The sequence below is a fragment of the Mytilus trossulus genome, chromosome 6 (genome assembly GCF_036588685.1).
Source record: "Mytilus trossulus isolate FHL-02 chromosome 6, PNRI_Mtr1.1.1.hap1, whole genome shotgun sequence".
NCBI lineage: Eukaryota > Metazoa > Mollusca > Bivalvia > Mytilida > Mytilidae > Mytilus > Mytilus trossulus.
This window is the reverse complement of record NC_086378.1, coordinates 9,491,748-9,507,904: the sequence shown is the minus strand read 5'-3', so window position 1 is coordinate 9,507,904 and position 16,157 is coordinate 9,491,748. Positions and strand designations below refer to the sequence as shown.

At 31.7% G+C, this 16,157-nt stretch overlaps 2 protein-coding genes across 6 annotated transcripts in view; one reads left to right on the top strand and one right to left on the bottom strand.

Moving 5' to 3' along the window:
- Positions 1–360: 360 nt before the first annotated feature.
- Positions 361–1,049, bottom strand: LOC134720752 (sperm-specific protein PHI-2B-like). Its single transcript, XM_063583237.1, has one exon. The coding sequence runs from the start codon at positions 1,036–1,038 to the stop codon at positions 415–417; it is 624 nt and encodes a 207-aa protein (XP_063439307.1). The 5' UTR covers positions 1,039–1,049; the 3' UTR covers positions 361–414.
- Positions 1,050–1,276: 227 nt separating this feature from the next.
- Positions 1,277–16,157, top strand: part of LOC134720744 (AP-1 complex subunit gamma-1-like) — a 28,161-nt gene continuing 13,280 nt past the window's right edge. The window contains exons 1-12 of one of the 5 annotated variants that reach the window (XM_063583219.1): positions 1,277–1,411; positions 5,867–5,962; positions 7,332–7,542; positions 7,753–7,877; positions 8,956–9,097; positions 9,528–9,624; positions 10,439–10,515; positions 10,933–11,028; positions 11,820–11,900; positions 12,340–12,438; positions 12,937–12,992; positions 15,518–15,631. In XM_063583219.1, coding sequence (XP_063439289.1) covers positions 5,946–5,962; positions 7,332–7,542; positions 7,753–7,877; positions 8,956–9,097; positions 9,528–9,624; positions 10,439–10,515; positions 10,933–11,028; positions 11,820–11,900; positions 12,340–12,438; positions 12,937–12,992; positions 15,518–15,631 — 1,115 coding nt within the window. In that variant the 5' untranslated portion in view covers positions 1,277–1,411; positions 5,867–5,945. Of the gene's footprint in view, positions 1,412–4,310; positions 4,418–4,520; positions 4,722–5,866; positions 5,963–7,331; positions 7,543–7,752; positions 7,878–8,955; positions 9,098–9,527; positions 9,625–10,438; positions 10,516–10,932; positions 11,029–11,819; positions 11,901–12,339; positions 12,439–12,936; positions 12,993–15,517; positions 15,632–16,157 lie in introns of those variants that run through there. The other 4 variants (XM_063583218.1, XM_063583217.1, XM_063583220.1 and 1 more) reach the window with 4 other exon arrangements.

The window sequence follows — 16,157 nt, the reverse complement described above, 5'->3', positions numbered from 1 at the left end:
CACTTTTCCCCTAAGCCTGAAAATGCAGCAACTGGACGTCATAGGTCAAACGTATGCGATACAGGGTAGGTGATACAGACTGGAAAAAAGAACCTTTATTAGATATACAAACAAAAGTGCTGTATTTTGTACTAAAAATATGATAAAATTTAATATCATGCAATAAAAACTACCGTTAAGTTGTGAACATCATTTGGCAAGAATTGTAACCGTTATTCGTCATATAGTCGATTTTCTGAAGATCTCTGAAGTATCAAAAATAAAAATAAGTGGAAACTTAGAAGAAACTATATGGCAAAGATGTCTTTAGATTTTGAGAAGATAACAGATGCAACAAAAATAAGACTCTTTTTGAAATAATTGGTTGGCCCTTAAAAGGGCCTTTGGTTTTGTCGTTAATCTGTTGATTCAGGTCTACTTCTTGGACTTCTTTGGAGACTTCTTGGCGGCCTTCTTTTTGGGTGATTTCTTTACCCTCTTCTTTGTAGGTTTCTTGGTGGCCTTCTTTTTGGGTGTTTTCGGCTTCTTTGATGTTTTTGCCTTGGACTTCGATGACTTTTTAACTGCAGTCTTCTTTTTGGGTGACTTTTTAGCCTTGGCGTTGTTTGACTTGTTTTTGGGTTTCTTTGCTTTCTTTTTTGGTGACTTTGCTTTCTTTGCCTTTTTCTTGGGTGAAGCAGGTGCTTTACCAACACGGAAGCTACCAGTTGCACCAGATGCACCGGCGGATGATTTTGGTCTGACTAAAACACCAGATTTCAATCCCTTTGCGAAGGCAAGTTTCATGGCAGTTCCTAGACGAGCTGCACTAACTCCCTTGTTGTTGGCCAGGATGTACTTTTTAATGGCTTGGACAGACGATCCCTTCCTATTCTTCATGGCTTGGATGGCAGCAACAATCAACGATAAAGTTGCTGGCTTCTTCACTCCACCTTTTGCTCTTGGCTTTTTAGGGGTCTTTCTGGCCTTCTTTACTGGACTTCTCTTTGGAGAATTGCTCCTAGACCTGGATCGTGAACGTTTTCTTGGGCTTGGCATCTTTGTTACTTTCGCTGAAGACTTGATAAAACAAGAATGATGAAATTTCTGCAGGTGCTTCGTTTATGTTAATAACGCGGACATGATAGAGAGCACCAGGAAAACTGACGCGGAAAAAACATGGAAACATGGCCGACTTCAGAATATGTGCTTCATAGTTACTTTCAAACGGTAGAAATTTTTGAGAGAACCAAAGGATCCGGAATTTAAGGACGTATAAACCATTGGTAGGATCAAACCTTGTATTCCATTACAAAGAATGAAAAGTTTAAACTCCTTTCGTCCTAAAAACAAAGGTTGAACTTAAGTTTGTTGGTAAACAAAAAGAATGTTCGATGAAAGTGGTGCTTAAACGGTAGTAAATCTTAAATTTGTAAGTATGAAAATGTTTTTTTGTATATTCAATAGATTTCCAAGATACATTTCTTTTGCACTGCGTCAATATGTCAATGCATATATAACGGTATAAAGCATTAGACTCTTTCAAATCTGAGCTTACAAGATCATTCAAAAAGACAAAATGTCCGCCATGACGAGGTTATCTGTCAAATTAAAAAAGGGATATGCATCTGACATAAAACAAGAGAGGCCAACAGATCCAGTTTTAAAACATATCTAGGACTTAAACTGTCCTTTTCCATAAGAATATGTTCGATGATAGGCACTCCAAAAGAGACCAACATTCTACTGTACTTTCAACTTAGACCGAACAATCTGTCTCGTCTAGTGTGGGTACATTTGTCATTTCATATTTTCTTTTCATCATTTGGCTATTTTATATATTTTTTTTCCGTGTGGACACAAAAAAAATGAAAAAAATATAAAATAGCCAAATGATGAAATGAAAATATGAAATGACAAATGTACCCAAACTAGAGACAGATTGTTCGGTCTACTTTCAACTCTGATATGGTATAGCTTTTATCCTCAATTGTAAATCTAATGATATTTTTGACAGCTCTATATATGGTCCGCAAATTAAAGAAAAATATCATATTAAAGACCTGATACAGCTACGGTTCGGAAGATACTTTATAGTATGAGCTCTCAAATGTTTTTTTTTATTATAAAGACTTAAAGTTTTGATACTGATTGTATGCAAAAGTGGTCAGCAAATTACCCCCGCCCTTAAAAGGGGGAGGGGCAATACTTTTTTTTATGTTAACCTGTTTTGATCTTTTTCAAGGTGTTGTTAACTGTTATCTGAAATAAATTTAAACTGTTAACTGTTTTCAACCCATTGTGTTAACTGACTCTTAACTGTTTTTGCCGGCAAAATCGATGTGTTGTTTATGATAACGGACACCCTATATATATAGCTGGGAAAACGTAGCTCTATTGTCCGCAAATATAAAAAATCATCAAAAGGACCTTAAGATCTATATATTGCCCCACCTCTTAAAAAAACGAAATCACTTGATTTTCTTAAATAGCAAGGGGATTGTAAAGAGATTATTTAGAGCAAACTTTTTCTTTAGCAAAAGCAAGGATGAAGAATAAAATCGAAGCCTATGTGTCCCTAGCTCTTAGGTCCTTATGTTATTTTTTTTACTGTGCTTCCGTAGCTTATGTGCCCCCAACATAAAGCTTAGGCAGCAACCCGATTTTATTTTCGGGGTGGGGGCTATGGATTTTTTTGGAAAAAAAGTTTGTTTCCAGTTTTTTGGAGAAAAAAATAATTTGTTTTTGACCCTGAGAAAAAAAAATTGTTTGGTTCACCCTCAGCTGCCACTATCTGTAATCCCCCCCCCCCCCCCCCGAAATTCAAATGGTTGCTGCCTTAACAGTTAAAGATTCATTGAAGTATAAAGAACAAAGAAAGGACCAAGAGAGAAATTCACCTAAACAAATTAAACCAAAGGTTCTTTACAGACACTGGATAAAACTTTTCTTTGTCTAAATAACGACTTTCATGCTGTTGTTAACATGGAACAGTTACTGAATCTCAAAAACAAATCACGGAAATCATCTCAAATATATCTATGGCTTTTATCTATCCAAGCCAAAGATGATCAATGTAACACCTATATACATTTTTTGTAACAATGTTTGTCTTAGACAATTTTAAAATCTTATACTATGACAAAATGCCGAAACGTATGTTATCACCAAATACCCCATGCAACAGCAAATAAGACCCATGTACCACTATCTAGCCAAATTCAACTCTGCCTGGAGGTCTGATTTCAAGTGGTGCAAGTCCAGTACCAAGGGTTAAGACCATGCTTACTGCTGACATTTCATGCAAAACTGACTATGTTGACCATAATGACATGACCAAACATATGGAGACAACTACCAATCAGAAAGCAATTATCAAGTCAACTCCTTCTAGCTGTTACTATCATGTATTCTGAAACAGAAGTGCTACAAACGATTGACAATGTAGCTTATGGCTTATATACAAAGGTATTTTTCGCTATGTATAATGAATTAGTATTTAAAACCCCCTTATCTTGTGTTGTTCGGCCACTTGCCCCCCTCCCCCTCCCCATAAAAAATCAAATAAATGGTTGCTCCATAAAGAAATGCAAGAACAAAAATTGGTATATTTTTTGTTCAAACGAATTTTTGAAATAATCTTTTTCTACAGATTCGGAACTGAATATTTAGATGTATGTAAAAATCAACTGAAATATTATATTTTGAGAATCACACTTCTCAGTTTAAATTACAAACTGGGGCTGACTTGGATGGAGAGTCAGTGCGTCGTTGGCACTCATATACCGCCCCCACCAGTTAAGGCATTTCAAGCAAGCATCTTGTACGAATTTCTTAACCACTTCTTAACTGCATGTTCAATGACATCTCAAAATCAGGCTTTGTTTCATAATTAATCAAAAAAAAAAAATGTCGTATATATATAATGAACGGATAACAAAAGCAAACTGAAACGGTACCCAAAAAAAAATTAGTTTTAATATATATATGTACATTATAACTTTTACATGAATATCATCAGACAGTAAAGATCGCGTGATCAGTAATGGATGTTCAATGATTTATTTTAAACCATTACTTACCGTCTAACTTGTATATGTTAGTGAGGTTATAGTAGTCTCAGGTCGTGGTCTGAGACTTTTTTTTTCAATTAGTAGACTAATCTCAGGTGTGGTTGATACTATAGTGAGATGGCAAAATTTTTCTTTTGGAAATTCAGGGAAAGTATGACTGTACAAGCATAAATAATAAAAGAAAAACGTAAAATAATTCAAATTAAAGTTCAATAATAAAACGGCGGGAAAATCAAGGGTAGGTAATAACGGAACAGGTGTCACTGTAAAATGACGTAGCGTTTGCCACATTGGCACTATTTTTCTTCCGGTGTTTGTATACTGTTACATCCGGAATTCATAATTTTAAAATACATGGACAGAAAGTAAATATTCCATATATAAATTCCACATATATCTTATTTATGCATGTATAATATGTACTTACATGACAGTTTATTACTAAAACCATCAATGACATACCGATCTACTTTATTTACGCGGAGTTTGTTCTTCGGTCAACAGCCATATTGATAGATTTAGATGACAAGATACCTTTTTTCCTTGACAATTTCCGGTCTGAAAGACTGATTCTTTCTAGATTAGGAGATTTACATAGCAGTCCGTATACTCGATAGATAAACAAATACTAGTAAAGACAAACACTTAACAAACTGTCAAAATGATGCGGTAATTATATTTCTACCTGTTGATTAATTATTTTGACCCTCCTACCTAGCGCAACCGGTCGGTGAACTTACTTTAAACCTTTTATCAATTGTTCCATCCATTCATTGGGCCCACCCATAATTTTGATTACATTGATATAGTGTAGTGGTATTGGTCCTTGCGACAGTTCTGTCTGTCTTGGGGTGTTGAATGCCAATGATTGGTCATTGTCTTCTCTAAAATTATCTTATATTTGAGTTGCTTGCAGGCCTTGTTCTCGGATAAAAATCATGAAGTCCTGTTGACAGTTCTTCTCAACTTGCATACATTTATAAATTTTGCGCAATTACAAGATGTGACATTTCCTGACTCCTGAGCAACCCTTTGAAGTTTGAATGCTAAACATTAAAATCTTTTACAGCCTTGCGATAACAATTGTAAAAGAAAAGACTATTGGTTTGTTTGTCTTGGCTACATAGCCTATGCAAGCTGACCCCTATTCGGTCTAATTGTGAAATGATTGTCTTGATTTGAGTGAATACTTTGTATCTTGTCAGAATCTAAAAAAGAAAAAAAAATGATAGTATGATCAGTATTTGAACTATTGCTGAGTGAATGATCCTTTTTTTATTACTTAAATGGGGGTAGGTAACAGACTGCTTTCAGTTACTTCTTCATTGTAGTACAAGTAGATTTGTTCTTAAATTACTTTTGTCTTATACAACATGTACAACTTTTGCAACTGAGAAAGATAAAAAAAAAAAAAATCAAACTTTCATTTACTAGATTATAGCTTATTGGTTAGATCTGACTTTCAACTTTATGCAGTAAAGTGATCTAGGTATTGGAAATTTCTCACCATTATGACTTCTTCAAGGTTCTCACAAAGACCAGGTCAGGGATATAAAAAAAGAATATGTGGTAGGATTGAAAACGAGACAACTGTCTACTTTAAAAGTTCGAATGAAGTGCATGTAAGCTATAAAGCAGCCCTCAGTCTTCAATAATGAGAAAAATCCATGCTGTATGGTCAGTTTCAAAAGGCTAAGACATGAAAAAATTGAGAAAACATGAATAGTCCTTTAATACAAAAACAAATATTTAATGCATGGTAAATTGGTAAAGGTGTATAAAGTGTTTTATATGTTTGCCTCTGTGACTTTTAGGTAACCTGCTAGTATGATTCTTGCATGAGTTTGTTAGTAAACCTGTTGCAGTCCATTCAAAGATAATCATTCCTGCAAAATGTCAACCATCATCAGGTAAAGGAATTCTGTGTGTTGTGCTTATCTTTTTTTTTTTGTAAAAAAAACCCCATTCAAATGACGTTTGCACACTCTAAGATTGGTTAAAATAAGCTTTATCCAAATTAATACAGAAAATTGGCATAATTTAAATCATATGGCTCTTAAAAGAAAAATGACTCAAAGCAACATTTTTATAATTAATTATAACAATATTATTGATAATTATTTCTGCAGCTATTAGCAGTGTTAGTATTGCACTTTTCAATTTAACAAATGCTATTTAAGCTTCTTTATAGCTTACAGCTATGTATTATAATGCATTCATAATCATGATAAATCATCTCAAGCAGAAAAACAATCTTTTAAGAGCTTTTTATACCTTTTATACTTTATGGCATGTTTTTGATAGAGAAATGAAACGTTTGACCATTTTTTTCTATTTATAAGAAAAATGTGCCTCAAAGGGCTCAGAAATTTTTTTAGAATGCACAAGTCTATGATTAATTATTTTTGATACAGACTGACATAAGTCACAACTGAATTTTGTATGATTGGTCCCTAACAATTATATATGGTGTTGGTGTAAATATTTTCCATGACTTGCTAATGCTAATATAATTTTTACATATTTGAACATCAATAATAATTCATAATACATGTATACCTTCACACAATTGTATATTATATTTTATTAAGAGATCTTCAGTCTTTGATAAATGCAGATCTTTTAAAATTGAGAAAAAATAAATTAGGATAATCATTTACTAGCAAGATGTAATATAAGATGAGTTATGAGCGCCAATGAGAAAATTCTCCATCCAACTCATAATTTGTAAAAAATAAACCATTATAGGTCAAAGTATGGCCTTCAATATGAAGCCAGTCTATATACAAAATATAGATTAAAAAATACCAAAAAAATGAAAATGGTCACTTGAGGAAAATCAATTGAAAAAAAAAGCCTTCAACGTAGTTTGTATTGAACTGGTAGTTAAACTGACAACACAAATTGCTTTGATATTAAGAATTATTTGTTAAATGTCTTGATTTTAAAACCGACAACACAAATTGCTTAGAAATTAAGAATTATTTGTTAAATGTCTTGATTTTAACAGAACTGCAAGTGATTGATTGATGGGTGCTTATTCAACGAATAAAGTTTATTGATTATTAGACGATTCAGTTCATACATGTACAAGACTCACAAAATTGTATAAACACAAAAATTCAAGAATTTTAGTAGATTCAGCAAACACCTTTCAAAACCTTCCTATTGTTAAATGATTAAATGTAAAGTTATTGAAATGTTGCTTTATAAATTGCAGCGATTTTTCATGATCTCTTATAAATACAAAGTCTAATGTAACTTTGCTGATAATTACAGGTCACTGACTACCCCTACGCCCAAGCGGCTAAGGGACCTCATCAGAGAGATCAGGTCAGCCAGAACAGCTGCTGACGAGAGAGCTGTAGTACAGAAAGAATGTGCAGCAATAAGGGATTCCTTCAGAGACCCAGACAATACTTACAGATGTAGAAATGTTGCCAAACTGCTTTATATACACATGTTGGGATATCCAGCACATTTTGGACAGGTAATAACAATAATACATAAGTACATACTCCCCTCAGTAGCACTGTGGCAGTATTAAACATGGGGAAGCCATATATTTTATAACTTGTTTGTCTTTCTTTGTAAGCGCAAAAACTAAAATGTTAAATACTCTTTCCTGAAATATTAAATGAAATGTTTTGAATTTTGAAAGATTGATCAAAATTTAAACATGTTTTTTTTTTATTTGCAGCTTGAATGTTTGAAAATTGTGGCATCCCAGAAATTTACAGATAAAAGAATTGGATACCTTGGTGCTATGCTGTTGCTAGATGAAAAACAGGAAGTTCATCTTTTAGTTACTAATTCACTTAAGAAGTAAGTGATACTCTGTCTTCATTAAATTCAAAATGGTCCAAAAATTTACTGTACAATGAAAATATTAAGCTTTTTATATGACTTATGAAAGAGAAGACTTTCAGTTTCAGCAAAGATTGGACAATGTCATATATATGGTCACATTTAATAGACCACTTTCGAGTTTGGGCATTTCTGTCAAAATTTTGGGTGGAAAAATATGATGCTATATTGCAAAAATTATTCAGGAAATTATATAGTTGACGAGTAGCACTGCTGTCATGCCTGTCAAGATGGAATTGTGATTAAGGGCATACTGAACAAACATTATGTCTAGTTTGTCCACAGAGGCGATGGGCAGTGATATTGTTGGCTTTTTTCAAAACTACCTCTACCCTTTTTTATTAGGAAAATATGTGTAATTTTCATCAAATTGGGAAATTTAGAACAAACCATGAATTTGACTGAAACTTAAATTTTCAGACCCCCTTTCACAATGTTTCAAGAGTCAAACCCTGCTTTGAAATAAGACCCCTTTTTTCAGTAATGATACATAAATAGACCCTCAAATATGCATCTATAGCCATTTTAGGCATGAAAAATGTATAAATGAGTGTTTTTCAGTTTGTATTCATGTACAATTACTACTAAGACTGCACTGTTTGGGAAAAAAGTTGTCTTTTTGGGAATAATTTTAATCCATTTTTTTTCAAATTGGGATTCTTCTCCAGGGGAAAAAGCCTGTATTCTCCACTTATATAAGGCAAACAATATCACTGATGGGTGAACGTTAATAGAGTATGAATACTGTCAGGCCCTTCTATTTGGTAAAAGACGTCTTAATGGGGCGCATATTTAAAACCTTTCCAGTGAAGAACATTTACACTGGAAAGGGGTCTATTGATATATCAATTTCTAGCATGTTCAGTGTTTGTTTCTAGCATTAGAGGTTTCTTGATTCTATGATAATTATAGCTCCCGAAATGATCAGAACGGTATATTTTCTGCATTTAATATATGATTGACAATTTTAAAAATCAGTAGCAAAAAATTATTTCACTGTTTGATAAGAAATAAAATGTGATTGATTTTTTTCCAGTGATTTGGGTCATCAGACTCAGTATATTCAAAGTTTAGCCCTGTGTACTCTTGGATCCATATGTTCTACTGAAATGAGCAGAGATTTAGCAGGAGAAATAGAGAAAATGATTAAGTCTTCAAATGCTTATATTAAGAAAAAGGTAAATACAATTCACACTATCTTAGTCATTAAACAGGTTGATTAACACTTTATATTGACCAAGGATAGAGATTAAAAAGTTTAATGGAGAGCCAGAAAAGATAAAAATAAGCTATAAAAAATGTGTATCCTGGTCAACTGGGCCTTGCTAATCTAAATTGATTTCTACTATCTATGTACTGTGGATTCATTTATTTTCGTGGGTATCAATTTTTGTGGATTGCTGATATTTTTTGATTTCGTGGTTTTGCTAATCTCTGTAAACAGAGCCTAATGAAAAATTTTACTTCGTTGAACATTTAAATTTGTGGTTCACCTGAACCCACGAAAATTAGTATCCAACGAATAATAATGAATTCACAATAATAAATATATATTAATGATATACTTGTTTATGAAAAAAAAAGTATTAATTTATGAATGTATTGTAGGCCATCCTGTGTGCCTTCTGTATCATCAGAAAAGTACCAGATTTGCTGGAGATGTTTATACCATCTACAAGGACTTTACTTAATGAAAAGAATCATGGTAAATATGCATAGAACAATGTGAAAAAAAGACAGTTGTGTATAATAATATATGCCTATTTTTTATCCCCCCCACCTACAATAGTAGAGGGGCATTATGTTTTCGGGCCTGTGTTCATTCATCCGTCTGTCCCCCTACAGGTTAAAGTTTTTGATCAAAGTAGTTTTTGATGAAGTTGAAGTCTAATCTACTTGAAACTTAGTACACCCATTACCTGTGATATGATATTTCTAATCTAATTGCCAAAGTAGAGTTTTGACCCCAATTTCACAGTCCATTCAAAATAGAAAATGTGAGTGGTGCATCCATATACAATGGACAGTCTTGTTCTTTTTCCACACAAATAGTGCACATAATGTGTTGATCAAAATGTACAAATTTTGTTTGATCTTATGTTGGTGACCAATAAAGATCAAAATCAAGGAACATTTCATGACTTAAGACTATAAGTATGAAGGACCTTATAGGTAATACAAACATTTTCTATTAAGAAATTTCATAAGAGAATGATGTATTAATAATTTTCTCTCTGATGTAACCTTACACTTGAAAATTTTATTACCATTAAAAAAAAATAAGTACATGTTTCTTGTCTGTATGTTAACTTGGCATGCTGATTCTAGCATCTACAAAGTCAACAGATTGTAAACATTTGTGAAAAAGTCATACAGGTACTTGCAAGACATACATTGTATCTTTGTGACATGTGTTAACAATTTATTATTAAGGAAAACATTTGTTTAATCTGTATCTTTAGCTACATTATACCTAAAAGTATTCTCTCAGTGAAACAGTTTTACCCTTTCTTTTCTAGGTGTGTTGTTGACAGCAGTATGTTTAATAACAGAGATGTGTGAGAAAAGTCCAGATGCACTGACACATTTTAGAAAGGTAACTTTTTTGTGATGTGTTTCAATCATTTTGTAAATGGTCATTAGACTTTTAAAATCTATCATCAGTTTTCAAATTGGAACTTCTGCAAAGATTTGTTTGCTATTTATAGATGAGACTTTTCTTCTGGTAGCTTAAAACTTTAAAAAAGATAGTAAAAAATTACATTCTGTGATATCAAAATTGAGGAAAAGAAAACATATTTTAAAAAGTATAGAAAGGTTTTCAGATTTTATCTTTTCCATAAATGATTATTCGGGGGAAAATGAATAATGCAGCAACCCAAATTATTTAACTCAGGAGAGATTAAATGATTGGTGCTTTGATAAGTTGGTTTATTAACTTTTTATCTGAAAATAACAGCCACTTAAATGGTATTATTTAACTAAAAATGTAAAAAAGTTATATTTATTGTAGGTTGTTCCACAGCTTGTTAGAATACTTAAGAATCTAATTATGGCAGGATATTCTCCTGAACATGATGTTTCTGGTGTTAGTGATCCTTTCTTGCAGGTAAGTAGTACTGAATAATGGAAAATTGTTCTTTGTAAATTAAATGTTGAAAAGACATATTTCAACCTGACATTCAACCTTATACTGTACATCTACAGTAAAACTCTTGACTTCACATCCCAAAACGAATAAAGAATAAAATAACACTTACAAAAATATTCTGAGCACCACTCAAAAAAACAATAAAAAAACACCAACACTTCACATTACAAAAACACATCATAAATATATAGTATAGAAAAGTCATATAGCCTTGAAATGGTTAAGAACCAAGGACATGAAGGACATGCATTTCTAAACTAACGCTTACAAAAATTTCTTAGGAACCACTACAAAAGCAATCAAAAAGCACTTCACATTACAAAAAAACATATAAATATATAGTATACAAAAGGCATATAGCCTTGTAATGGTTTAGTACCAAGGACATGCATTTAGAGTTGGCACAATTTTATATTAAGGTTTTTAGTAATATGTTTTGACATTAGAACAAAACCCATAAAGATTCTACATTGTTATTTGAGCTTTGAAAAAATCCATATGATATTTTAGAAGAAGTGCATGGAAACATCAAATCTATTTGAGTGTGAATTAAGAATGGTTGAGTATCAAGATCTGTTCTGATTGCAGTTATGGAAAAGAATGAACTCCCAATTCATAGTATTTTTCTTTCAATAATAAATACAATGCCATGTTGAATTTTAAGTTCACACTGAAAGATGAAAGCAATCTTTACCATTCATTTTTCACAATCTCTTTGATTTTATATAGTTGTATGTTATTTCTTTTAGGTTAAGATTTTACGATTGTTACGGAGATTAGGAAAGAATGACACTGAAGCTAGTGAAACAATGAATGATATATTAGCACAGGTATGTTTGAATAGTAAACCAAGTATAATGGTTTACTTTTTTAAAATTGTTATTTAGATGGAGAGTTGTCTCATTGGCAGTCACAGCACATCTTCCTATACTAGTATCTATCTAGTTTTTATGGAAACACCTGGAGAATTTTTCCTATTCAAGAAAAAGATATGAAAAACTTGATTGATTTGTTCAATACGTGTATTTTTTGAGTTCTGTATGCCAGAATGTAGAAATGAGTTTTGGAAGATTTTCGTAAGGAATTATACAATGGTGTTGGAAATTCCATATACCCTTGACTAAGCACCATCAAAGTTATCTGTAGGATAAAAACTTTTATATCTGAGTGCTAGTTTTAAATATATGCCCACATCAAACAAAAATTACAGTAATTGTGATACAGTTTATTTGTATATTATATTTAAAAATTGATTATTTTCATTTGCAGGTGGCTACAAATACCGACACAAGTAAAAATGTTGGTCATGCCATTTTATATGAGATTGTTCTTACTATTATGGGTATTAAGTCTGAAGCTGGTCTTCGGGTAAGTAAACTATGGTTTAAAAAGGTTTGAAGTATGGAATATTCAATAGATTCACAAATAATGGTACCACCACAAAATCATGAGGGCCTATAGTATTAAATAGCTTGTCTTTACAAAAAGTTTATGGAAACAAGTAGTTTGACCCTAAATTAACATATTCAAGTATTGGTTGAAAATGAGGTTTCTAGATTTGTCATATCAAATGTATAGGAAGAAATGATGAACTATATGAAGGATAAATAAGTAATAGCAACAATTGCAAATTAATTACTAGCCATGTATTTAAAACATAAGTTTATAAAAATATTGAGAAATATAGAGGTTTCTGAGCAAATTATTTTAATGCATTGTCTACGAAAAAAAATCATAAGAGTGATAAATATAAAGAAGCTGTTAAAGATTATTATCAACTGTGTCAAAAGATTCACTTCATGAATTGTGTAACTAGAGTTTGTAGAAAGTGAATTATTATTTAAAACTGAATATTTATATTTACAGGTGTTAGCTGTTAATATTTTAGGAAGATTTTTGTTAAATAATGATAAGAATATTAGGTAAGATTTAGTAGTTAAGCATGGTTGTAAAATTTAGGAAGCAGTTATAGTTATTCTGTAGTCTTTTGGTCAACTTATTTATTTTTGTATTCTCCACTTTATTTTCTTAATTCTTAAACCAGTGACTCCTATATACTGGTAAGGTTTCAAGTGTATGATGTTAAATGGGGTTGTATAAAGTATGGATGTTCAATATAGCATTGGTGAACATTATTGGATACATAATTTACTCTTTTTGTTTTTATACGACCGCAAATTTTGAAAAAAATTTCGTCGTATATTGCTATCAAGTTGGCGTCGTCGTCGTCTGCGTCGTCGTCGTCTTTGTCGTCCGAATACTTTTAGTTTTCGCACTCTAACTTTAGTAAAAGTGAAGATAAATCTATAAAATTTTATCACAAGGTTTATGACCACAAAAGGAAGGTTGGTAATGATTTTGGGAGTTTTGGTCCCAACATTTTAGGAATTAGGGGCCAAAAAGGGCCCAAATAAGCATTTTCTTGGTTTTCGCACTATAACTTTAGTTTAGGTTAATAGAAATCTATGAAATTTTGACACAAGGTTTATGACCACAAAAGAAAGGTTGGGATTGATTTTGGGAGTTTTGGTTTCAACAGTGTAGGAGTTAGGGGCCAAAAAAGGGCCCAAATAAGCATTATTCTTGGTTTTCGCACAATAACTTTAGTTTAAGTAAATAGAAAATAATGAAATTTAAACACAATGTTTATGACCACAAAAGGAAGGTTGGTATTGATTTTGGGAGTTTAGGTCCCAACAGTTTAGGAATTAGGGGCCAAAAAGGGACCCAAATAAACATTTTCTTGGTTTTCGCACCATAACTTTAGTATAAGTAAATAGAAATCTATGAAATTTAAACACAAGGTTTATGACCATAAAAGGAAGGTTGGTAATGATTTTGGGAGTTTTGGTCCCAACAGTTTAGGAATAAGGGGCCCAAAAGGTCCAAAATTAAACTTTGTTTGATTTCATCAAAATTGAATAATTGGGGTTCTTTGATATGCCGAATCTAACTGTGTATGTAGATTTTTAACTTTTGGTCCCGTTTTCAAATTGGTCTACATTAAGGTCCAAAAGTTCGTTTGATTTTGACAAAAAATTAATCGGTTGGGTTCTTTGATATGCTGAATCTAAAAATGTACTTAGATTCTTGATTATCGGCCCAGTTTTCAAGTTGGTCCAAATCGGGGTCCAAAATTAAACTTTGTTTGATTTCATCAAAAACTGAATAAATGGGGTTCTTTGATATGCCAAATCTAACTGTGTATGTAGATTCCTCATTTTTGGTCTTGTTTTCAAATTGGTCTACATTAAAGTCCAAAGGGTCCAAAATTAAACTTAGTTTGATTTTAACAAAAATTGAAATCTTGGGGTTCTTTGATATGCTGAATCCAAACATGTACTTAGATTTTTGATTATGGGCCCAGTTTTCAAGTTGGTCCAAATCAGGATCTAAAATTATTATATTAAGTTTTGTGCAATAGCAAGTCTTTTCAATTGCACAGTATTGCGCAATGGCAAGAAATATCTTATTGCAAAATATTGTGAAATAGCAATTTTGTTTTTAATTAGAGTTATCTTTCTTTGTCCAGAATAGTAAGCAAGAAATATCTTATTGTAAGAATTTTTTTTATTTGGAGTTATCTTTCTTTGTCCAGAATCAACTTAAATCTTTGTTATATATACAATATACAATGTATATTCACTTTTTACTACCAACTGATAAATTAAAATAATCTTTACCATTCAGTGATAACAAGCAGTTTTTTTACATCTTAATATTTTATGATGTATTTAAATGAGTAGTAATTGTTGCAAACTCCATTAGAAATTTTAATTGAGATTAGTTTTGGAATAAGGGAAAGGGGGATGTGATTAAAAAAAATGGGTTTAATTTTCTCATTTGAAATTTCATAAATAAAAAGAAAATTTCTTCAAACATTTTTTTGAGAGGAATAATATTCAACAGCATAGTGAATTGCTCTAAGAGAAAACAAAAATTTTAATTTCATTAGAACACATTCACTCTGTGTCAGAAACCTATGCTGTGTCAACTATTTAATCACAATCCAAATTTAGAGCTGAATCCAGCTTGAATGTTATGTCCATACTTGCCCCAACCGTTCAGGGTTCAACCTCTGCGGTCGTATAAAGCTACGCCCTGCGGAGCATCTGGTTAGAACTCAGGTTGGAAGTTTGAATTCTTCTTTATTGTAGGTTGTGACTGTTTTCAAATGCTATCTGTCTGTTTAATTTTTTGCATATTACAAAGTAGTTTCAAAAATTAAGTACAGAAAGAATCTTGAGTTGTTTCTTCATACACAAATGCACAGCATTTTCTACTTAAATAATACTGACAGCTTCAAAAATGTGCTGATTAGTAGATATCACTAAAAAAAAATAAAAAAAAAAATTATCCATTACAACTATTATAAATACTAGGTTAACATGAAATTGTTTCAGTAAATGCATATAAGTTTGGTTTGACTTATTTTGGTTTCTTTCAGATATGTAGCATTGAACACCTTACTGAAAGTAGTACAAGCAGATTACAATGCAGTTCAGAGACACAGAACAACAATTGTAGATTGTCTCAAGGATCCAGATGTTTCCATTAAAAAGTAAACTATTTTCACATTTTATACAATCAATTGAACAAATGATCAGTTTTCTGTTGAAATTATCCCTAGTAGATTACATGCAAATGGAAGGGGTGTTGTAATGTCAAATGATAAAATGAAAGTAACAAGACATTTTAAGAGGGTGTTGATTTAATTGTTGATACTTGTTTTCGGTTCATGGTGGACATTTGTACAGATTCATCATTAATACAAATTAATATTCCCTGAAGTTTAAATTAAAACTTGCTTGGGTATTGGACATGTTTTTCATTTTATTGCTTTGAAGGTTAGTTTTGGGATGTGAATTTTTAGCTTTGAAAACTTAATTTCAAAGTTATGTATGTTACAAAAGTATAGATATAATTCAATATTGAATACAAATTTGTTAAACATCATTGATAATTAAACCAATATAATAATACTTTATTTGCGAAACAAACAAAAAAAGATTTTGGTCATAACAAATACACAAGACAAAACTTGACAAAACAAACATAAGAAAAACTGGACAATAATAGTATACATG